A 25,009-nucleotide genomic window follows, 5' to 3' on the forward strand; every position below is an offset into this window, starting at 1 on the left:
GCTGGAATTAGTGTCTGGGGGCAAGGGAGAGAGGGGGCGTGGGCAAGAGACATGACCCTGACCCCAAGACACTTAGGGGGTTTGGTCCTCTTGGGCTCCCAGTCCCTTGTCCCAATCTGGCTCTTTCCTGAGCCCTCTCCACTTTCTGTGAACACCAGAGCAGGACCCAGCAGCTGTCTCATTGATACCCATTACAGCTATAATGCAAGTCATGCCCTTCTCTTGAGCTGGTTGTCAGCAATAATTCCGCCTTGGTTTTTTAAGGTGGTATTTCCCAGGATATAAAACTCCTGTATCTAACTGCTCTTTGCTCTTAGATAGCTGCTTGTACTTTTGCTCTGAAAAACACGTAATTTTCCTTTGTGCCCAATTTTTTAAACTATCCAAACAATTTTTATTGATGTTCTTTTACTCAATTTACTCTTTTCTGAGCCTTTCCATCATTGGCAGAATTTATCAGCAACAGTATTATGTCTTTTGAAAGGTGTTGACAATGTGTTAAATAACGTGGGGCCAAGGACAAGGTCCAAGCGTTGAGAACTGAGAAAAATCTCTAGAAATGTTCCTGCTTTGGTGCCAGCTCCTGATTTGTCCTTAAACTGAGGGATCAGCTCATAAAGCTGTTGGTGCCATGGCAGTGGGAAGAGAGGAGAAAATGCAACTGCTCTGCTGAGTCTTCACTTCATAACTTGCTGGGTGTGGGGCTATGGTGGATGTCCAAAAAACCTTTCAGAAAAAGGTTATACCAAAGGTTATACAAAATTTATACCAAGGATCTACTGGGAGACCTTTTTGGACATTTCTGCCTTTTTTTTTTGTTTGTTTGTTTCTCCCCAGAGATTTGGGTCCTTCCTTCTTCCACATCCCCCAGTACTCAATCTTTGGACATCCTGGGCTCAAGCCTGGCTGATGGATGCTTTGAGTCCAGCAGGATTTAACCACTACAGGCATGGATGGATGGATGGATGGATGCATTGATGGATGGATGGACGCAAGGATGGAGCCAAGCTTTGCCATCTCTCCTTGTGCCATGGCAGTGCTCATGCATGAAGCCTGCTGGGCAGCCTGTTTTATCACTTAAATGGTCACAAGGTGGGTGAAAAAGCCCACTTTGGTTCTGTAATTTAGACTATATCACATGTATATATAGCTAATATACTGCATATCTTAGAAAATGACAGTATAAAATCAGGGTCTGCCGAATGCTGCACCTCAGGGATGGAAGTTCTGGGGGACAAGCATGTGAGCAGGGGTGGGGAGGAGCAGGGAGGCTTGGAAAAAGACCTGGAGGAAATTGTAGTGAGGTAAGGTCTGAGGGCAGCAGAGGAGGGAACACAGCTGGGAAGCCCAGTGTTCAGCTGGAGCTGGCTGTCCAACTTGGCCAGGACCAGGTCATGCACTCCCTCAGTCTCCAACTACTTCATGCTGTCCAGTCATCCAGGTGATCCACTTAGCTGTGTGGCATAAAACCATGCCTTTGCTGCCTGATCCTGGCACAGGGTGCTGAGGAAGAACAGGGGTGATGGGGATAAAGCTCTGGGGGTGCTGCAGAGGAGGCAGACATGCCAGCACAGGGATGCCTTCACGGAGCACAGATCCACCACTCCACCTGCACTCCCTGCAAAGGTCAGCCGTTGAGTTTGAAGTACCAGCTTCTATTTTTGCTGACTTCCCAAGGAAAGGAAGTTTCGGGCTTGACCGGGAGATGTCTCTATTAAGCCACGTCGAGCTGAAAGCGGCGGCAAAGCAGGAGGAGCGAACTGTACTGGGGAAGCTCAGACCTGCAACAAACTGCTGCGGTGGAGGGACCCTCCCTTCACTCTCACCGCTGCCTCAATTAGCAGCACCTCAGTACAACCCTCCGGCAGCTATTTAAGTGCTGTTTCCTTTTGGAACAGCTCAGATGGAGGCAGTAGACGTCTGCCTGGCTTTCAAGGCAGACTGCAAGCGATCTGGTGTGAAGAGCCTCTTCTCCCCCGTGAGCTCTGCCCATTACTGCATCTCCTCCAGCAGGAAGACTCAGCTGAATTTTCTCCGGTCTACATGATTGACCAGTGAGTGGCCAAACAAATTGGTTAGGAGGGGACACGCCGTTGCTCCTGGCTCCCTGCCCTGCTGCCTGATTAGTCTGAATAGGTGGAAGTTGAGGGCACAAAAGCAGGTGGGAGTTTTAATCTGTTATATATGAGCAAGTAATTCATTTGTAGATATATTTCTTGAGGGCATCCAGCCTCCAAAATGTGAGATTAGCAGAGAAGAATACTTTATCCAGATATACAATAAAAGCAGAACTGAGTCTTCACTCCCAACCCCATTAACCCCGCCACGCTTTCTGCACTTGTAGTAATTTAAAAGAGAAAGGGACAAAATACTGCATGAGGCAGCTGTTGCTGCAATGTTTGGGCACCTGGGCGCTGTCAGCTTCATCCCTGCCCATGCAGTGCAAGCTGCTCTTGCTGACGGGGCTTTATTTTCGGGACCAAACCCTGGGCACTGTTGTGCTGCCCCCAGGGCAGGTTCACTCACGGGTTGAGACGCTGTCGGAGGTGGGAGGGCTTCTGGCTTGGTCCTTCAGGGCCACAAGGGTCACAGTGTACTCCTCCCCTGGCTTCAGCCCCGTCTGGTTGAAGGTGGTGACGCTGCTGGGGAGCTGGGCGATCACACCACCCTCATTATTCTGTCAGGGAATGAAATCAGCATTAACCCTCCCCCAGCAACCGGTGTTTTGGGGGGACTGATGCACGGAGAGGAGGTGCTCCCCCATGTTGCATCCTTCCACGGCCCACTCTGCATCCCCAAATCACATTGTCACCTTGGCACACCCGGCCATAGAGGGAGAAACCTGGGGTAAAGTCACCCATCAAGCGTGGAGTACTCACGTTGTTAGGCTGCAAAACCCTCCCCATCCCTCCTCCCTCCCCAGCTTCTTTATTTTGCCATTTGTGCCTCTGCTGTTCTCCAGAAGAGGGAAGATGATTAAACCAAAGCCTTGGCTAGACTTGTTTTCCCTGCTCTTCAGGTGCCAGGAGCCTTTTGTTGCTGATGTATAGGTATGAAGCTGTGAGGTCTTTATTTTGCTGTCCCCTGCTTTTTAACTATCTTTAGTACACTCATTTGTGCCTTGCAGTTTTGCCCTGAAAAGCTGTAAGGCTTTAAACAACTGCACGTCATCTTTCCTGACAGGGTTTGGACAAAGGATCTTTTCTTGCTGCTGTCTTTGCTAATAACATGCTAAACAAATCTTTGCACATAACTCTCAATTAATATTCATCTCTTTTCTCATTAAACAGGAAATCTTCCATTTTAACCATCAATTGCCATTTTACCTTTCCTAATTTTCTTTGCTAAATCTGTCTTCTCTTTGTCTTTTTCCCACCCCATTCCCAGTCCAGGCAGCAGATGGGCAATCCTGCCTGACCCAGCTTTTGTGGTGGTGAGAGCATCGTTGGAGACCATGGAAGGTGGAAAGAGCTCTGCAGAAAGCTGCAAGCATCCTCTTTGAGCTGCTGAGGACCAAATTAGCATATTCTTACCCAGTTTTGGGGAGACAGGGAGGTCCATTTTTCTCACAGAGGCTGTGACGCTGCAGTTATAACTGTTATTTTTAGCCTTTGGGAATGGCTTTTGGGCTGGTTGGGGTGTGGCAATGTTTTGCATGTACCCAAGCAAGCTTGTGGGGCAGTGTAAAGGACACAGCACCCTCTGTCTAATTTTAGGGGAAAAGCCAATGATGGAGACTCAAGAGAGACCAATTTTGGCAGCTGATGTGCAGGAGAATGACTGTGACTTTATGTTTTGACTCGTGGATTTGAGAACTTTAAAGGCCAGTGAGCTACATCCCTTCCCTACCCAAGACCCTGCATCCAGGAACAGTCATCCTTTTGCATCTTCTCTGACTTTAAATCCCCAAACATTTCCATGTATTTTTATGTTTAAGCTTAAAAACAGAAAAGAGAACCAATGGTTTGCATTTCTCTGCTTCAGGGAGGTGCTGTTCAGCTTAATTCCTGAGTAACAGTGAAATGTTTGAAAGAGCTATTTTTTCCTACCAAAAGCTTTTCTCTGATATTGCTGTATTTTTGAGCTTTAATCCTGAATGATCACCTGACTGTGACTGAAAATTATCCCAGGGTCTACACCTACATTACCTGAGCTTCAAATTCTGGCACAATTTGTATGTGGATGTAGCCAACATTACATCAAGAATCTTCCAGCAACTCTTTGGAAATGAGAGGATTGAGTTATTTAAGGCAATTGGGTCCTTGCTTTGTGCTGTGCAACGATGCTTTATAGTTAAGAGTACTTAAAACTTTGGGGCCAAATTCTGCAGTTCTCCACTGCCCAGAGCTGCCTTTGATTCCAGTGAAGGTTTTGTACAAGTGAAAACATCATAATTGAGCCCTTAATCAGCATTTCTTTTACTGCTGGGGCTTGAATACTCTTGTAAAGAGGCTCCATAATACAATTGAAGCTATACTTATGGCTAAATGGTGTAGAAATTATGAATATAGATAAAATACTTGATGTACAATTTTTGTTGCTGCGCACAGAAAATACGGGGTATTTAGGGCAACATTTTTTATCCTTTCATCTTTTCTGGCACGATTTCTACCTGCTCGTCACTGCGATTAAAATTCCATGGCAGGAATTAAGCGTGCATGTGACTCGGGGATGTTGAAGGTTGTTGTCTGAGAGCCAGCAGCTGCTCACTTTGATCCAGGCTGCTTTGGGGAGCTTAGTGTAGAGAGCAGGGCGAGGAAGAGGAAGAGAAAGTCATTGCAAAGGAGATGGAAAGGAAAAAGAGGGTTCAACAAGAAGAGGCAGCAAGGCTGGAAGGTTTTTTTCCCATCACTGGATTTTTTGGGGGACATTTCTTTGAGGACATGTATGGCTTGACACAAAAAACTAATGGGGAAATGCAGGTTGGCAGTGTCTGGGGGAGTCTAATGTGCAGCACACAAATGACAAACACAGGCTGGGTATTTTGGGAAGGGGGTAATTAGAAACTGATTTAGGATCCACTCACTGGGTGCTTTCAGGGTGCCTGGGTCTACTCTGCAATGCCATGGGTGTGGCAGCAGTACCTTGGGAATGAAGCTGATCTCCCAGCCGTCGAAGGGAAAGGAGAAGGGGTCCCACTGCACCTCTGCTGTCGTCTCTGTGATGGTCTTGAACTTCAGCCCCTGCGGTGTGGCGAGGCCTGGAAGGGAGCAGGGGGTGGTGAGCAGAGTGGGGTGGGTGTGCACATGCTGTTGCACCCACCCTGCTCCCTGTGGGTATTTTGTTGTCTGGGCAACAAAAACAAGGAAACTTTTGGTAACTGTTAGCAAAACTCCTTTTCCCCTGCTGCACTTGGGTTGGAGGGAAAAGAGGGAAATGCCTGGCCTATGGACACTGAAGCATCCCACTGCACTATAATGTGAACAAGTGAATGATGGGGTTGCAAACAGGTGTCTGGATAGTTTCTGGTTTTTCCCTGCCCTCTGTATCCTTAGTTTCCAAGAAACCCTTCTGGAAGCTGGCATTACAGCTTGATTACTGTTGTTTTCCTCTGTGCATCATGGTCCTGGTCAGGACTGTGTTTCTCCTGAGGCACAGCAGCATCCCCTCTTGCTGCACTATTGCCTGTGTCACAGGGAATCATCACAGGGAGTTATCTGTTCAGGAGTGGGAGGAGAACCTGAGATTTCCGTGTTATATTGTAGTATTTTCTCTGAGGAAAAGAATGTAACATTTTGGGCCACATTCTGTGGGCTTCAATCAAACTCTAGAAACTTTTTCTTCTTTTTAGACATCCAGGTTTTCATCCAAACACAGTCTTTCTGAAGAGGGTGGACACATTTCCTCCTTTCCTATATCCCTACACAGATACAATTTTTTTTTTTTTAAGGCTCAAGTTTGTGCTGCTAGAAGGGTTTTATGGAGAAAGTGAGCCAGCTTGAGCATTCCCTCAGAATACACGGGTAGCAAGCGGCAAATGCGGTAGGATACTTACTAGTCATCACCTTGGAGGTAACGGGGATACTGAAAACGTCACTGATGACTGCATAGATGCTGACATTGTAGGCAACACCAGGCTCCAGATCCGTGATGGTGATGCTGCTCCAGTCCCCAGGCACCCTCTGCTGGAGCTGGGTGCCCCCTGGCACGGCGGGCTGGTACGAGACCACAAACTCGGTGGCTGCCCCAGGGCTGTCCCAAGCCAGCTCGATGGAGCTGTCGCTGATCCCTGTCACCCGCAGGTTTTCAGGAGGAGACACTGGTGGGAAGGGCAGAGGTATAGACAGTGTCAGGGCGTGCATGGCTTATTCTTCACTCCTGTGAGAGGGTGTGTAGGTCTGCTGGTGGGATATGGGCACGGGCTGGGGGTTATGTACTGTCTAGTTGTCTGAACAGCTATAGCAAGGTGAAGGCTCAGGAGGACCTGTTGCACTAAGGGTTTAGCCCCCACGTTGGGATGAACCTCACTGACTTTTTGCTCACCTCCCAAACTTTTGTCCATGGTGTCCCTTTGGGGACAGGGATAACAGGGAGATAGCCACGCTGTGGGGTCTCAGTGTGTCCTAAGTGATGCACTGTGCCACGTATGGATTTCTCCCAGGCTTCACGGTGCTCCTATGGGACTCTGGGCACCCCTTTGCTTATACCAAGTGTGGCTCTCGTCACACGTCCCCCCTCTACCTGCCGAGCAGTCCTGCCCGTCATAGCCTTCCTCGCAGACGCAGAGCCCGTCCCGGCAGAGCCCGCGGCCGCTGCAGGCGTTGGGGCAGTGCAGCCTGGAGCAGTCCTCGCCGGCGAAGCCCTCCTGGCACACGCAGGTGCCGTTCACGCAGCGGCCCCGGCCCGAGCAGTCGCGGGGGCAGCGCAGCTGGGAGCAGTCTTCCCCGGTGAACCCCTCCTCGCACACGCACTCGCCGTCCACGCAGAGCCCGCGGGAGCCGCAGCCGGCGGGGCAGCGGAGCTGCGAGCAGTCCTCGCCCCCGTAGTCGTTGTCGCAGATGCACTGGCCCTCCAGGCACACGCCGCGGCTGGAGCAGCCCCGGGGGCAGCGGGGCTCGGAGCAGTTGCTGCCCGCCCAGCCCTCCATGCACACGCAGCTGCACGACTCCAGGCTGAAATTCCCGTGGCCGCTGCACTGCGGGATGTAATCCAGCTGCCCTGCAAGGATGCAGGACCGAGGGTCAGAACCCACCGGGTGGGAGGTGGAAAAAAGGTCAATTTTGGTCTCAGGTCAGCCCTCTGAAGGGCTGGAGAAGGGGGCAGGTGTGGGGCAAGGGGGGATAGCCTTCCCTCTGAGCATGCCAGCTCTGGCGAACTGATGGCTTTAGGGCTGAAAGGGGAAGAATTGGTGGTACGGGGTCGTGGTAGGTGTGGGTGGATCTTTCCCTAGGGAGCAGTGGCCTCCATAACTATCGGTGCCATCAGCCTTGTGGTGGTGCAGTGCTCCCTTTGGTTTCTCTCCAACTCAGCACTCAGTTGATAGGAACTTCCTTAGAGCTCTTTCTGGAAAAAAAACCCTTCCCTGACCAAACCCTCTGCACCAGCCGTGACTCCTATGGTCTTGTGTGCACCCACTTCTCCTTTTATAGATGAGAGATCCCCATCTGCATTCTCTGCCTCCTGTATGGAGACATCATCTTCATCCCTATCCTGGTGAACCTGATTAAGACAGAACTGTTGGCTTTGGGCACACTGAGGTGGAAAAGCAGTCACACAGGCTCTGTGGCCAGCACCTCCAATGTCCCCTCTTTACCTGGCAGCCTTGCACAGGATGCTCTGGGGTGTGGAGGGATGATGGTGATGAAGGCACCAGTCACTGACACTGCTTATGCCCCCCTGTTTTCTCCTAAACCAGAGCCATTGCTCCAGCTAAGGGTTTATCCCAGGCAGGCTAATTTTTCCTTGCTGATTTTTACTGCTTTTCCTCATGTGAACCAAAGAAGAGCAGAAACCCTTTCTGTGCTTCTTCCAAACCATGGGAAACCTTTGCACCCCAAAGACCCCCAAGCCCCAGGACTCCATTCCCAGCTAAATTTTCCATCCTAGCTGACTTTTCCAAGCAGCTCTTCCAACAGAGAATGTAGCAGATGCACGTGTGAAAGCAGCTCAGTTACATGCCGTGCCAGACAGATCCATTTGGGTTACTTTGCAAGACAGTTCTCATCCAAACTGCAAATACTGGGAATGCCAGTGAGGATCTCTTCAGATCTCAGCCTCCAGTTAAGTTATCAAAAGATAAGAGAGGATGCTTATAAGTGTGCTGGAGGAAGGAGGCTTTCCTCAGGGAAATGCCTTGGGTGGTGGGGTAGGGATGCCGATCTCCTTTGCAGTGCAGTGAATTGAAAGCAACTCTGGTAAAAATAAATGAAATTACTCCAGTTTTTGCTCAGCACATCTGTGATGGGAATGGGGACTCCACCAAGCAATGAATGTTTAATGGGACTGTCTGCGTATGTTGCAAGTAACCCAAATAGGCCCATCAGAGTTTCAAATTAATTCCTTGAAAACAGGTTTTTCCCAAGGCATTTCCTAAGTGATTTTAACCCTCACTTTGCCCAGACTGCCATTTCCTGTTTTGTCTTAATTATTAATGCAGCTGATGACTGTGGCATTGGGAGGGATGTGGGCTGAAGCCATGGCTGGGAATGCATTGACTTCCACTGGCCATATGATAGATGCCAGCTCAAGCCACCCTGATGTGTGTCTATTCTTGTTTCTTCCTCCCTGACCAACACACCTTTGGTGGAACTCTTGACCTGAGCATTGGTTGCACCTATTTCATTTTAATATGTCCCACACATAGAGGTGTTGAGGTACCACTGGAAAAATCAAACTAATAGCTGCAAAACTTTAAAAAAAAATGCAGTGAGTATTGGGGGTAAAAGGGTTGCTTTTAACTTCTCTTCCTTTCTGTTGCTGTTCTTGGTGTGAAAAGCAGTTTTCCCCTGGGTTAGATGCCCTGTGTGGTTCTCCTTGCTTAGTGCTTTCTTCCCTGCAAGGAGCCCTGGTGAGTTGAAGCCACGAACAGGGCTGCATTTGGGATGGATGCCCTTTGACACAGCCCCTCTTCCTCGAAACAAGGAAAACTCAGTATGCTGTCTCCTGTACCATGGAAATGCAGCTGCTAGCCCAAACCTTCCTCACCAATCTCATTTCAGCTGAATGCTGCTTTCCTGACCCTGAGGGACAGCTGAGGTGAAATGAGGGGCTGCTTTTCACGGAGTAACCCCAATGGGGCCTCTTGGAGGTCTCCACAAAAGCACAGCTGAAATATCATGTTGATGACTGTCTACCTTTTTTTTTTTTTTTTAAGGTTTTGTTTGCATATTTAATGTATTTTTTAATTTTTTTTTAAACTCAGCTTTTCAGATGTCTTCACTCCCCCTACAAGAAGGGGAGTGATAAAGGGGCTTATTGCCAACTCCCATGGGGCTGCCTTCAACCCAGGGACAGCTTAGGACAGCAGCATCTCTGCTCCTTGTCCCACAAGCCATGGCAGATGTTGAGAGTGTTGGAAGGACTGCAGAGTTGGGAGATCCCCCTGCTCACCCCTAACCAGCTGTAATTTCATCCCTAAAGGGGATTCAGCTCTTTCCCCATTATGGAGCTTTTACAGCAAGTGGGGCATGGGCACTCAAGTGATCAAAGCCTCTCAGGGGTTTTCCTGGTTTAGAGGACTTTAGCTCATTTTTTTCACTAAAGGCACATCCCCATCATGGGTAAACATTGGTGTTCCTGTGTCACCACTGTGAGCGGCAACATCAGGGTTTGTATTATTTCTCCTGCCTTTCTCTCAAGCCCTCAGTCCCCAGCAAGAGCTAACAGGATGGCATTACTACCTGTAGCTGCATTTTCTTGGCAGCAATTGGAGGTGCATTGGTCCCGGAGGATGGAGACCTCCCTCTCCAGCATCTCAATCCTGCTCAGCAGCTCCTGCAGGGATGGGAGGGAGGTGGAGCACTTGCAGGCCTGCTTGGGCATGTTTATCCTGTGGGTGAAGGTGACCTGGCTCTCGCTGTCGGAGGTCTGCTCCGTGTACTCTGTCAGCCGCTCGTCTTCTGAACTCACCTCCTCGCCCGAAGACTTGAACATGGACGAGCAGCAGCTGTCCAGAGGGATGTTGATGTTGTAGATGTGGTGGAAGACCATGGGCTGCTCCTTGATAGGTGGGCTGCAGTTGGCAAGGCCACCTGCCTCATCCACCGCTGTCCTCTCCGCCGGCTCTGTTGTCACCTCCAGCCGGCACTCACAAGGCTTGAGGACAGCGCCCAGCAGGAGCAAGTTGAAGCTGATGACCACATTCCTCAGGACCAGGTTTTCACCATCAGTCCCCATTTTCCTGGGAGAGGGAAGAGCCTTCCAAGCCAGTCTTGGTCAGCCAAGAGCGGGGAGGACCTGGCAACACAGAAGCAAAAGGGCGTGGTTGGTGTTATGTAGCAGTGATTTTGGATGGTGTGCTGCTACCTATTTCCCAATAAGCATCTCCTGTGGAAAAGCTGCCTGGGGAGAAATTCAGGCACAGCAGTCAAGCCCACACATCACACATGCCACGGCTTGCTCAGCAAAGAGAGGCAAGGAGGGCTTTCGTGTGATCAATTCCAGCGAGGTTTATTCCAGCACCCTGAAGGGAAACGAGGAACAAAGACCTTGCCAGTGCTGTGCACAGGCCTAAATAGGAGTCAGGAACCAATGGTCTGAGGGCACAGGGGCAGTACAAAGGGCAGGGCAAAGGACAGTGACCTCTAGGGAAGACAGGGTTGGCCACCAAGGACACCACAAGCAATGGGAAAGCAGGGAAAGAAGAAACCACAAGATTTAGGGGCCCTGGGGGAGAAGGAGTCTGGGGTATTACACAGTGTTGCAAAGCACCATGGGGGAGGTCTTTTCTTGCAGCTTGGGTGGAAACTGTATGGTAGATCTTTCCAGGGTGGGACCCTGAGAATTCCCCTGAGGGGCTGGAGGGACTCCACAGTGTTAGCCTCCAAACTAGGCTCAGCATAGAGAGGCAAATCCTTCTTAGCAGTTTTCTAGACACATGTGGGGCCGACTTGACCCACATGCAGTCCTGCTGGCTTTGGTGGAGCCTAAATCAGCCCCGAATGGAACCCATGGCTGGTGGGAAGACTTTGTCATAACCCCTGAGCAGTGACAAAGACAGATTCTTATTGTTACTGCTTTTCTATTTAGGAAACAATTGATCTGGTACTGTCAAAGAACCAAATACTCGTCTCTGGGCCACCTACCTCTCCGGGCATCTTACTTTGCCACCCTCTGCCAATGCCATAACCTTGAGCAATTGTTACTCTTACTTCTGATGGCCCTCCTGCTCTGGAGCTCCTCTCCAGCTCCCTGGGGAACATCATTACCTCCCTCATTACCCTGCTGCTGAATGAAAATACATGTTTGCTGGTTTCTCTCCAACAGCACTTGGAACTCTGTTGGTAGGCTCTCCTTTCTTTCCCCCCCTGGTTTTAGGAAAAGCAAGAATACTGGAAATAACTCTGCAATGGGGTGACTCTGATCATGCTCACAGAAGACAGGCTCCCTAAGTGGCAATTTGGGGCTGCATTCTCAGACCCTGAGTCCCTCAAGTCCTCCTCTGCCTTCTGGGCTCTCTGCTGGCTCCTGGGTGGCCCTGGCTGACCCACAGAGAGACTGCTTGTCCCTGAATAATGGGGCAGCCATGACAGGGGAAGGCAGGGGGACTAATGAACACCGGCTGCCTTTGACTGACTCGTTGGTGTTCAATTCTCAGCACTCTCTCCTTGGCCTCTCGTTTGGCTTTTTGTGTGTGCTCAGAGTGGAAGCAATTGTGGCCATGAGCCAGCTGTTCCATGCCAGGTCAGTGCCTCAAAGAAAGATTCCTTGCAGGACTACAGGAGCAGCTTAAACACAGAGAAATGAACTCCTTCCTCTCCCCCTCTTCGGATCCAACCTGCCTCAAGAGAGACAGAGCCTGTTTGTGAGCACAGCTGGATGGGGGGAGAAGAGTTCCATGTGGAAGCAGGAATGAGGCAGTGGGAGATGGATGGTGAATAAAGCAGAGTGAGCAGATACACACGGTGATTGCTCGCTAATGACAGGGAGCAGGGTGGTTGGGTAGTTAATGGCTCTCCAATCCATAGACCAAAAGCCATTCATTTGCTGGTAGGAACTGCCAGGCTTATTGATCTGAATCTCTTTGTCAGGACATGCATTACAGCTGCCCAGCTCTCGGTTCTGAGTGGCAAGTCACAGTTCTGAGTGGCAAGACATGGCATTCCCCTGCTGTCCCCTGGGCAGGGCATGATGCTGTGGGAATGCTGGCATCCCTGGGGCATGATGCTACAGAGATTTCTCATAATATCACTGGTTGGGCTCTTAGTAGAGAAATGGTGAAAAGTCACCATGGTTCAGGCTGACCCCCGCTCAAACCAGGCTGAATCCCACGGCAGGTGAATGCTCCTTGGTGTCCTCCAAGAGGACAGAGCAGTCCAGACATCCCTATTAATCCTCAGCTTCTTCCCAGAGGCTTGGGCTGACTGCTCTGAAGCCCTGCCAAATTTGTGAATGCATTCCTGAGCTCTGTCATCTCCATTCCTATCTGGTCTGGCTCTGTCTCCTGCTCCTTGTGTCAACAGTTTGCTTTTCCCTAAAGGACCCATCTTGGTGAGCTCAGCCAGGGTGGGCTGGGGGAGCTCTGGGGCTGCATGAGCAGTCTGACTGCAGCTTGAGTCATATCTGCCTGGGAAGAGAAGTTGCAGGAACATTCCTCCTTTGGGTTCCCTATTTTCCTGTTCTCCTGATGCTTCCCAGTCCAGCTCACACTGCAGTGATAGAACCATTAAAAAACATTGACTGGGGGAACAGATCCAGGACTGTATATTTTTCTCCCTCCTTCACAAGGAAAAGAAGCCAATTTCTGTATTATTTAATGTGTAAAATTGGTTCCATTAGAGCAAATTTACCTAGGTCACTTTTAGTCTTTTTTTTTAAATTACTTTGTTGTCCCCAGGTTCAGATAAAACTCCCAGCTGGTGGCCTTCTTGATGGTTTTAATCCCTTCATCCCTAGAGGTGGCCTTGGAAAACCTCCCATCCAAGGCAGTGAAGGCAGCTTTGAGCCCATCACTTTCCTGGTGTCTGATGTCAATGTCCTTCTCCTTCACTTTCTGCCGGACTGGGACAATGCCTCTCCATCCCAGAATGGCCCCTGTGTAACCAGGACAGGACAGCTGATCTCCAGTTGCCTCTGGCACAGCACAAGCATGGGGCTGCTTCTATATTTTACCAGAGCTGGTTACCTTTGGTTTGTTTTGCTCTTTTCTTCCCCCCTAAAATCCCCCTGAAACGTGGGTGTTTAAATTAAAGATCAAATCAAAGAGTTACTACAGTTAATTATGAATTTTAGCAGGCATTGAGCTTTTGGCTCCAAAGCATTTCAGCTTTGGGGACCTGTGAAAGAACCAATCTGCTGCAATTTCTCTGTAGTGCTCAATAAAAAATACAGACAATATAAAACTGAGAAAAATATTTTAGAGTTTTGCCAACATATGCCATAGCAAAGCTCTTTCTTTCCCTTCCCATCAGCCTCTCTCCATCCACGATTTGTGCCTTATGGGCCAGCAAAGGAAGAAATATAAAAACCCTATTAAATCCACAGTGCATCCAGCCTAATTATATATTTTCAGTTATTTTTACATTTTGCTGATGGGCTGGATCTGTGCGAGCAGCTTCGTGAGAATGAATGCAAAAGGGAATCTGTGTGTGTGGATGCTTGGAGCAGCTGTGGCAAGCAACTCATTAATGGTGTGGCAGTGATTTAGGGGGGCTGGGGGGAAACAGCATGCCCCCAAAATGCAGCACAGGGTCCCCCAGCAGCATCTGCAGCCCTTTTTTTGTAACTTAGCCATGTGAATGTAGCAAATGCAAACTGGGCTTTTGCAGGATGGGTGCAGAGACATCAGATCTGCACAATGAGTGTGATGCCAGCAGTTTTGTCTGTGGCATTTTGTGGGGATAGTTTAATATTTGGATGGTCCAACAATATTTCTGTTTTCAAGGCAGTTTTGATGAATTGCTTTGGTTAAAAGAAAAGTCAAATGTTGCCTGGGAAGATGCTTGAAAAGGAAAATATTTGTTTTTTCAGCCATGTATTGTGTATTAAAATGTTTTTATAGTCAGTAAAGACGTGAAAATGAAGTGAATTTTTTTTTTTTTTTTTAAGTGAGAAACGTTTTGATCCACCCGGGCATATAGAGATGGATATGTGTGTATACATATTTATGTACATTTATTGCATCCCCTTTTTCTAAACACCAAGTAAACCCCAAGCCCTGCTGTTTGGTGCAGATGAGCATCTGGAAAATCAGATCTATCTGGAGTTCAGGCCTGTGCTCATCCTTGATCCTGACCAACAAACCACCAAGAAACAGAGCTTGCTGCCTGCTCCCTCGGCATGGCAGAAGCAAGCATCTTTTTGCTGACACCCAGCAGTCCCTGAACCGTGTGATTAGGGCTGAGATGTGTTCCCTGCTGGAGCACAACTGGGCAGGAGCTGGACCTCTATGATGGATTTGCTCCCACTGCTGTAAATGGTGGGAGTGACCCCAGAGTATGGTGATGCAGGAAGCATCAATGTATTATTTGGGCTTTTATGTTGAAAAGTGTCTTGCAAGTTTTCCATAAGCCAAAACCAGCTACTGATGGATGGTTTTCAAGGCTGCCAAAACCACCAAGGAGATAACCAAATGCTTATTGCAGATGGTGCCCACTGCATGTTTCAGCAAAACGCAGCCCATGCAGCTTTCCTCTTGGGTTCATGGGGAAGGAAATTCAACTCCATGGTATCCCTGGTTGGCTTCCCAGCCTTAGACTGTTCATTCCAGGTTGATCACACAGCTGGAAAACTGACGTGGGTTGCATTGCAAGCTGTGAATCCCAAGTCTGGAGTTCTTTGGGATCTCCAAAGTGAGGCTGCAGTCCTCACTGGTTTGGGCCAACTCATCATTCCCATCCATCAGCATCATTATTGCCTTGGCATTGAAATCTCTCCTGGGTGCCATGTCCTTCAGCCGTGGCAGGTGAGGATGTGCCCACAGCCAGGCACACATTGTCAAGCACTGGCACCCAGGGAAGAAGTGAATCACCATCCTTGGAGGGATTTTAATAAAACTTGTATATGTGGCACCTGGGGACATAGTTTAGTGGTGGGCTTGGCAGTGCCAAATCAATGGCTGGACCTTGATCTTAGAGGTCTTTTCCAACCCAAATGATTTCAGGATTCTTAGACCCTATCATGTGTGCCTTGCTTGTGCTTTGCTTGGTGATTCAGCAAGACACTCTTGTGATTTTCCTGTTCCACTGGAAGGAACTTGAGTTGCAGCAGCTGCTAACGAAAAAATAGTGGAAATAATTGGGTCAGCTCCTCAGCAGCTGAAACTGCTGCAAATTTGGTGTCACAAGACTGGTCTGCACCAGTAGGATCCTACTGAGCAGATACAGACATGCAGCATGTCCTGCAGACCAATTCCCTCCTGCAGCTTTCTGAGGGGAAACAGCACTGGTGGCCAGTATTACTGATCTACTGGTGTGTAATTTCTCTGTTTAAAAACGTTTTCATGCATTAATTCCAGGGGGAGAGTAAAGGTCCTTTGTGTGAAAGCAAATTAAGCCTTCTCCCTGATCAACTCCTTCTGCACCCTCTGCTTAACTGCAACCCTTATCACCCTCTAACACAACCTGCTGGAGGATTTTGGGAAAATTACAGGAGGTGGAAAGCTTAGAGGAGTAAATCATCCACTATAACAGTGGTTGCTTGAAGGCTGGATCCTGTCAACTCATAGGGCTGGAGCTGAGGACCAACAGAGAAACCTGCTCCATGCCAGAGAAACTCAACTGAGTATTTCCATTTCCATTCCATGCTGTCCGAGCAGCCCTGAGAGAGGGAATGACTTTCACCCTGCTGACCAATGACATGTTTTAGGATGAAATACTTTGATGCTTTTGCCAGTTTTTCCTAACTATATGAAGATGAAGAAACAGTTCTCCCAACTTACTTCAAATTCTGCCAGTTTAAATATTCATGCACACCTCTGTCATTGCAACCTACGTGATGTCTTGCTTTCATTACATATTCTTCCATTGAATTGCCATGGAATATATCAATAGCCTCTATAAACTCCCACAGGAAAGCAAGCAATAGCTTAGTGCAGAGGTTTTGGGGAGAAACCCCTTTTATTTTCACATTAAGAGTCTGGATCCAGCCTGTCTGGCTTCACATCACCTCAACAGCTGTCTCCTGTCTGCTCCCCTCCGAAGTCTGTGAATTCACCAGGTTAAGTCTTATTTTAGCAAGTGTGACAGCTCTAATCTGAGCCTATCACAGCATTTTAAAGAGCAAATTTTGGTGCTGTCTTCATTTATATATATATATATATTTACAGGTACATTATCATCTCCTCATTCAAACCAGCTGAGTTTAACCACACGCCATGAAAGAATCCTTGCTCAGTGCAATTCTGTGACTGGCTTGCAAAGGTGGGCAGCTAATTTTATACTGAAGACCAAGGTGTGTGCCCAATTTCATAATACAGGCTGTTAGCAGTGAGCTTGGTCTGGCCGCTGCCTGTCCCTCTTCACTGTTATCAGCCTCAGTGCACTGCTGGGATGCAGCACAGCCTGCAAACAGGTATGGCATAGGATGGTTAAAGGCTTTCCTCTATTCTCTAACACAAATATGAACACCCATAGTGTCCAGTGTCCTGCAGGAAGGTGACCAATTCCCCTCTGGGTCCAGTGGTGCCTGAAATCTGAGCTCCTAATGGAAGTTGCTACCTGCTAGCACTGAGCTCTTCCATACCAGCTTATGAGGCTGGGCATGTGTTCTGAGTTGTGACAGGTGGGTGTTTGGTAGGCCGGCCCTTTGAGCAATAAGATTTGGTGTCTGTTGGAGATGGCCTCAGCTGCCCTGTTGCCAGGACAGCCTCATCCTTCGGGACTTCCTACCTGTGCAAAGTCCTTTCATCCTGCACTCCACACCATATATTTATTCACACTGAGCTGTGAAATAAATCGCCCCTCAGCAGCCCTGCATGTTGCAGAAGGGTTTATTTCATCCTGACATGGAGTCTCTGGGAGTTAAAGAAGTTTAACCAGGGAGAGCTGGGGACAGAGGCTGGAATAGCTTGTGCTGTTGTTCTCACCAGCACCCCCATTTGCCCATAATGGTGCTTCTGGGGTCATCACTCCTGCCCTGTGCCTGGGGAGAGTTTAACTTTCTGAAGAAAGATTTTGAGAAGGGGACAGACTTTTCAAGATGTGAGCTTTCAGTGCTAAAGCTCTGCACTGTGTTCCCAAGCCCCTTGATGGCCATTGTCCCTGCCCCAGCAACTCCTGGAGCTCCACTGCAGATGCTTAGAAGCTGTAAATGAGAAATTAACTGCAATTATGGAGCATCACAGGGCATAAATGCCCTCTAAATCCTCTTTAATTACATGGTAGCACTTAATTACATGGCAACAAGAATGTAAGCACAAGAATAAATATTATTTCAGTTTTATCTTCAGCAGAGGCACTGGTAATTAATTTTGGAGGGTAATGTAGGACCTGCATGGTGTTGGATTGCACTAACACAGTACTGCAAAGGTGCTGCTACCCAGGACAGACAAGCCTCCCTTCTTCTCCCTCTCCAGCAGCCACGACTTTGTCATTTCTTTCCATTCCCCACTCAGTGTCATCCTTCTGTCTGTCTGCATGTTGATGGATAAGGCAGGATGCATGTCAGGATAAGGCAGGACTGGCCGGTGTAGTATTCACTCATCCTGCTGCATAGAGTCATTGATCCCACCTCAGTGATGCTGTGAACTCACATCCCATAACCAGCCATCAGCATTTGGATCACTCTCAGCCGTGGGCACGGGGCTTTTTTCCCCATTTGCTCCCAGCCTTCCACTGGGGTGCCGGCAGCGAGTCCTTGTGCTCATCTGACTGCTGCTTGGCTGTCATGTTGCATTAGAGCCTGAAAATCAATTCAGACCTCCTCGGGGCTCAGCTGGAGCGGATGCAAACCTGGCTTGGGATGCTCGTTTGCCAAAACACTGCCACCCGTTACCCCCAGCACGGACCAAGCGTATGCCTTGATGGAGATAAAGGGCTGTGCAGTGAAGCACAAAGTCACGTTGAGGAACTTGGATGCACCTTAACCTCTGTCACTTGTATAACCACCCCGGACACATTTTAAATGGGAAACATTTAAATACTGTGGATCAGCAGAGGAAAATCCCTATTATTTCCTCAGGTTTTTGAACCATAATTAGTGCCTTGCAGCAGGTTCCCCTGGGAACTCTGAGCAGAAGCACACAGGAACTCGGTTTGCTTTCAGTAAAAGCAAACTCACCTGCTGAAGTCAAATAAGCACATTTTTGTAACTTGTTCTTTGGTTTGCCAAGTCATTTAAACCCTCACCCAAAGTCACGGGTTCATCTGGTATATTTTTACCTTAATTTTCCCTTCACATGTAATTTTACACCACAGAGATGAAGCAGAGCTGATGTGATCACAGCTGAGTATGCTGTGACTTTCCCCCACTTGCTTTATAAGCCCCATACTGGAAAAAAATCAGATTTTCCTATCTTTTTAATATATTTCTCAAACCAAACAGCACGTTGCAGCTGATTTGCATGCACATGCAACCTGGCAGGTAGCAGCAGGGATCATGCGGTTCGAACCCTCCAATAATTGATATTTTCTACTTGCCTTCCCATCATAATTTTACCCGGAATGTAAAGAACAGCAGCAGATACTTGTGGAACAGCTTTGAGGCTGGAACAAAGCTGCCACGGTGGAGCTGGATGGAGGGTGATTTTTCTTGGGCAAAGCTTGTTCCAAGGCCTCTTTGGGGACCTGCAGGTTCTCCTCAGGAGAGAACAACTTTTGGTCAGTGACCACAGGGAGCCTGCAAAGATTTTCTATCATGTCCCATTGAAAAGACAATCAAAGAGAGCATGAGCAAGCTGGAGTAGGGAAATGAATCATAGTCCTGCTGCAAAGACTTCATTTGATAAATAATGTATATGGAGTTTACAGCAGTAACTGCTTTTTTCCCACCCAGGCAGGTTTGGATATATTCCTCCTCCCAGGCAGTGTGGCAGACTGTTTTGTCAGATAGGTTAATCTGGGGCTTTTCTCACCACTGGCCAGCCACATGTGGGTATGGAGAGGAGGTGGTATTCCCAGACATGGCAGGAGGAAAGAACAATACTGAGGGTGCACGTTTGGGAGATCTCCTGAGGTTAATGCATGCCCTGGATGTATGGCTGAGAGGAGGTGTATGGCCCTGGGTCTGCACGTGGGCCCCAGCACAGGATGCTGCACCCTGAACTGCTGCCAGCCCTGGTCCAGCCCAGCGCTGGAGACGTGGCTTCCCCGTCCCAGGACCAAGGCCCTCATCCCACCACTGAAATAATTGTTTCTGTCTTCAAGCACGCTTTCCAAAGAACACATGGCATCTCCCACAGGTGGGTCACCTCAGGAAAGACAGGACCTGGGAGGTGACCAGCTAAATCACGTCTAGTTATCCATGAAGAGCACTGGAGCAAGGATCATGCTTTGTGATACCATGCTGCTGGTACAACACCATGAAGTGAGGTGCTCCCATCACCTTCCCTGCCCTGCTTTCCTCTCCTTAGACCGTAACAGCCACCACAGTGGGACAATCCAAACTACAGAATAGCCCTTGTCCTGCCTCTTGTGACATCTCAAGACATGGAGAGGGGAAAATGAGGGCTGAAAGTTGGTCTCTTTAGGAAGCAAAAAAAGGGAGAAATTTCCTCTTGCCTCTCTTGGGTTTGGGCTTCTTGAATAGCAAGAGGGGATGGGGAGAAGAGGGGAGGACTATGACCACTGCTGAGTCTCAGAGGCCCTGGTGACTCAAGGATTTCCTAACCTGCAAGGGCCTGTCTGGCTTGAGGGGCTCACAGGTGTGGGACAGAGCTGGTCTGGGCTTTTAGGGTTGGGGTTATGCACAATAACTCATGCTGTGGGTGTGCAGCCCAAATCCCAGATTTTTTAAGTTTTGTCTTCCAGCCAGCTGGGATAGCCTCTATGGACATGTCTGGATCTGAGGAGCTGACTGGGCACCTGCATGGAGCCTCTGGTACCACTAGAAGAATATAAAAGGGCTTTAATCAAGGCACACCAGAGAAAATACTGTAGTCATTTTTATTGCAGGCCTTGAAGGCTTCAGCTGTGATTTGGTTAAAAATAGATTTGTTTCTGTTGGACTTCGGTGTAAAACCTGGGCTACCATATTAGTGAAGGTAAGTGGGGAAACCCCATCTCTCTCCCCATTTTAACATCCCTGTGGAAGAACTGAAAATAGCCTCAACACTTCCACTGCAGAGATAAAAAAGATCCTTGGGAGGGGAAAATAGCTGTAGTCAATGTGGGCTTGCACCAGCTAAAGATTTGAGTTAGGTTAGGGTTTTATTGCCCTACAATAGGCAAGAGCCTCGTCAAGGAGTGGATATAAATGCATAACATAATTTCATAGAGCCAGGAGGGGTGTGAGAGCTTGGAAGCCAGCTCACTCTTTTGTATTTTAAGCAAGAGCTCAGTTTTGCTCGCTTTAGTTCTCCAACTAGTATTGTAAGTGTTGGTTACAAACTTAGTTCACAAGCAAACACTTAAAATCGGTTTTAAGGCTGTTTTAATGCTGAAGAACTCCGTGGAGATCTAAGATTCAGGATGAAGGAGCCCTCTTATGTCCTGAGATAGACGGTAAGTCCTTCCATGAACGGGGCAAAATTCATCTTTGGGTTTACTCCTGCAGTCCCCAGTGTCCCAGAATTCTGTCTCAGCACTTTGCATTTCCAAGACTTTTATAGTTTCTAAGCCAAAATTAACCTGAGTCAGTTGAAACACACTTTCTTGCCTGCCTCTGCTGTCCTCCTTCACTTCTGATCAAAACAACAGATAAGTAATGACTATACGCTGTGGCCTCTTGAGTAGGTCTTGCTGAACTGAGGACTGAGATCTCTTGGGCAGCAATTGGAGCAGTGGAAACAGCCAATAATATTTGCAGTGTAAAATTGAGGAATTACTGTCTGCATTATATTCCTGCAGGAAGTGAGGGGAAAATGGCCCTTGATGCCTGCTGGGAGTGGGACAGCCCTGTCAAGATAGGCAAACTCAATCTGCTACTTCAGGTGGACTTGGACTGCTTCTCATGCACCTGAAACAGAGCAAATAGGAGAGTGTTCAAAGGGATTTCATCCAGAGGGATGGACAAGCTCAAGGAGGAGCCCATGGGAACCTCATCAGGTTCAACAAGGTCAAGAGCAAGGCTTTGCATCTGGGCTGGGGCAACCCCTGCTATCAACACAAGTTGAGGCAAGAAGGGATAGTGAGCAACCCTGGGAAGCTCTTGGAAGTAATGGCAGATGAAAGGCTGGGCATAAGCTGACAGCGAGTGTTCACAGCCCAGAGAGTGACTCTAATCCTTGGTGGGCAGCGTGGGTGGTGGTCAAGGAGGTGATGCCCCCCTTCTACTCAGATCCCACCTCTGGAGTGCTGCATCTGGCCCGGGTGTCCTCAGCACAGGAAAGACAACCTGTTGGAACAGGTCTAGAGAGGGCCATGAGGAAACTCTGAGGGCTGGAGCCTCTCTGCTGTGAGGTGCAGACAGGCTGGGAGAACTGGGCGTGTTCAGCCTGGAGAAAAGCAGCCTCCAGGGAGACCTTAGAGCACCTTCCATTGCCTAAAAGGTCCTGAAGAGAGCTGGAGAGGGACTTTGGACAAGAGCCTGGAGCGACAGGACAAGGGGGAATGGCTTAAAAACTGCAAGAGCAGTTTCCTATGGAATAGTGAAATAGCAGCCTACAGAATAATCCATGAGCTGGAGGAAGTTTACTTCTGTGCTGCCATCAGGGACTGAAATGGTTCATGGCTGGAACATTGCTATTGAAGGAGTTTTGCCCATTATAGCAAAAACTGTGTAAAGAAGCTACAACCACAGGAGTCCACCCCTCCTTGAGGATGCCTGATTGGAGCCTTGGACTGTGGGTTAAACTGCCTGGATGAGATAAAGGGAACACTCTGGGTCCATCATCTCAGGTCTGGGGAGAAGTGAACAAGGCTGAGGGAAAAGAATACATCCACAGGAAAGGCAGACAGAGCAGGAAATCACCCCCGGCTGGGTTTGGGGTGGGGAGAGCACAGCCCACAGAGGGCAGCTTTGCACAGGGTCCCCAGCTGAGGAGGAGGTTTCAGGTGTGTGGTGTAACCTTGGCCAGAGGCACTGAACACCCATCCTCCCTCAAACCAGCCTCGCTGTGGAACCCCCAACCCCAGAAAGGGTTATCCCCACATCCACGGGACATCCATGTGGGAGGCAGCTGAGGGGTGGGGGGGGCAGAATCCATCAAAGACCCCCCCAAAATGCTCCCCAGACTCATTCCTAAGGCTGTGCACCACAGGACTGCGTGGGATGCAAAGGGATTCCACAGACCCAGAGTCTGCTGCAGGAGACTGTGTCAAACTGCACCCCCCGGGAGTTGGGCATTCCTGGGCATTCCCACCTGGCCTGAGATATATGAACCCATCACATTCTGTGCTGTCTGGGGGACCCTCAGCAGCAGAGGACCAGCTGGAGACAATCATCCAGACACCAGTGGGATCCAGAGAGGGGTGACATTTTCTTTATTCTGTCTCTGCTACTCTCTTTCTGTCCCCTCATCTCTTTCCTATTTTTTCTTCCTTTCTCTCTCTCTCTTTCTCTCTCATATTTGCTATCAAATAAAATCCATACTATTGACTTTGGCATATGGTCTCTTTTGCACCTTAATTCAGGCAGAGGCATTCCTAAGAGCTTTAAAAATTGGATCATAACAGCTGCCAATCTAATTTTCCATTCTAGATAGATATTTTAGAACTCAAAGGCCTCTTACTTTGGTGGAACTTTCTATGTAGCACTGTTTCTCAAAGTCCAAAATATTCTACTAAAAATGCACATGAGAAAGGAAAACAAACCCCTCAGACACGTGCATGGCTGGGAGGGTGACAGTGATGACTCCACTGCCCAAATTGTGGAAAAAAATTAATTTTACAGTCTGGTCTGAAATTTGGGTGGGTTCTCTTCTTATCTTGGCTGGTCTTACCATGTCTAATGTGGTATTTAGCTGGTCTCTAGGAGATACAACTGAGCTGTGATGTCTCTGATTCCTTCTCTTCTTTTATAAGTGGAGTACACAGAAAAAATATTCTTTCAATGCAAGCCTTGCCTGGAAGATCAATAGCAGTTTGACATGCCTTTTTTTCCCCTAATATTCAGTTTTGTAGGGCTTAGGGAGTATGTGGAGGAAACGTGCTTTTCATGCAGCACAGGGACATGACCAGTTCTGCTGCCAGGTTCTGGCCTTTTATCACCAATTTCCTCCCCAACCACTGGGGCCAAAACCGTGTGACCAGGCAGCAAGGCAGCACTGTCTGTACTCATCTCAGACCTCTTCTGCCCAAATAGATGGACACCCTAAATCTAGAGCACGGCTGGTGTTTACCTTCAGTGTCCTGGTGTGCCTCACAGAGGGTCCTTCACTCATTAGTGCTCCTACAACGCTGCAAGATGCTCTGAGAGAAGATTTTCTGCTTGTAAGTCATTCAAATTATTTCCATATATGATTCTGTTTCCTGGCAGAGAATTGAGTCTGCTAGACACAGGCCTGCCTTAGCTGCTCTGGAGAAACTAAAGGAACACCAAGCATTGCTAATAGCTATCTTGAAATTCCACCACCTTCTCCCTGTGCTTCTCCTTTCTAAAACTGCTGCACGTCTGGCAGTTGAGATTAGAGGGGTGGTGCCAGCCACAGCTAGTTAGGCTGTGGATCAAATCCTTCAAGCCTGTGTGCCTCCACTAATATTTGTGTTCTTTTGTGTCAGCTGAGGTAGGTCAGGAGCAGAGGATTGTGGTGCAGGAGGGGTTGGTGATGTTCTGGGCAGGTGGGGTGAGAAGGAGAGAATAGGGGGCTGTTTGTTCCCTTGGGGTTTTTTTTTTTGTGCTTCAAGAGGAATATTTCAAATCTGATGTGGTGGCCATGGGAAGTTGTCTTTCACACTGGGCAGAAAAAATGCCAGCAGACTCACTAGGAATGCTTCTGTCTCATTCCAGTGTGTGCATCAGCATGCCATTTGTGTGCTGCCTTCTGGGAATCACAGAGGAGGAAATGCATCAATCTTCTGTGGCCTGGGTCTTGTGCTCTGCACTTCAGGTGTGCTTCTTGTGTTGATTTTCTGCTGTCTCATTTTCTACAATGCTGTGCTCTCTTCTGTATCTCACATTAATATAAAACACCAACATCTATATTCTCTATTTTTCGAATGTGTGGTTGAACCCTGATCTATGCAAAGCCAGGGTCATTGAAGGACATAGCAATTAACAGCCACGTCTCTGGAGAAGATTCAAGTGTTGTTTTTAAATCTTCACACCCTGAGAAAAAAAGACATTTAAAAACCAGCATCCAGTCTTAACTTTTCACAGCTGGCTGTCAGGCATGGATGGGAGAAGGCAGGGAAGGAAGGTCTTATCATATTATTTGTCTCCCCTCTCCATGTTTCCCCATCAGTGGTTTTGAGGGAGGTTGGTTCATGCCAGGACTTTGTGCTGTGCCCAGCTGATGCTGGCTTGGAGCTGCTTTTTTATCACCTGTGAGCTGCTTGTGCAGCTCTGAGTGTCCCAGTGCCTGTCACTGGCTTTTCTATCTCTCCAGGGTGACCTGAGAGCTTTCCCATTTCCCCAAAAATGGCTACATTGGAGTATACACACTTTGATGTGGCCTAAACAAGATTTAGGGGCACTAAAATGCTTTCTGTTTGCCAAAGTCAGGAGGCACAGCTGTCAAGAGGCAGCAGTACTGTCCCCCTCTAGGGGTGCTGGGGACATGGAAGCTTCTGCCCTGAGCACATAAGGCAAACATAATCCAGATGTCCCAGAGCTTTTTCTGGGTGTATTTCTGGGATTATTGCCCTGGGAAGTGATG

At 48.5% G+C, this 25,009-nt stretch overlaps 1 protein-coding gene across 1 annotated transcript in view; it reads right to left on the reverse strand.

Moving 5' to 3' along the window:
• The window catches only part of TNR (tenascin R), a 29,747-nt gene extending 19,288 nt beyond the window's left edge, over positions 1 to 10,459 (reverse strand). Inside the window, exons 1-5 of the mRNA XM_066324708.1 lie at positions 9,840 to 10,459; positions 6,682 to 7,158; positions 5,996 to 6,259; positions 5,085 to 5,200; positions 2,527 to 2,677 (exon numbers count right to left, since the gene is read on the reverse strand). Of these exons, the coding sequence (XP_066180805.1) occupies positions 2,527 to 2,677; positions 5,085 to 5,200; positions 5,996 to 6,259; positions 6,682 to 7,158; positions 9,840 to 10,335 (1,504 nt within the window). The 5' untranslated portion in view covers positions 10,336 to 10,459. The remainder of the gene's footprint in view (positions 1 to 2,526; positions 2,678 to 5,084; positions 5,201 to 5,995; positions 6,260 to 6,681; positions 7,159 to 9,839) is intronic.
• Between the last annotated feature and the right edge of the window lie 14,550 nt (positions 10,460 to 25,009).

Source organism: Sylvia atricapilla, chromosome 9, assembly GCF_009819655.1.
Source record: "Sylvia atricapilla isolate bSylAtr1 chromosome 9, bSylAtr1.pri, whole genome shotgun sequence".
Lineage (NCBI taxonomy): Eukaryota > Metazoa > Chordata > Aves > Passeriformes > Sylviidae > Sylvia > Sylvia atricapilla.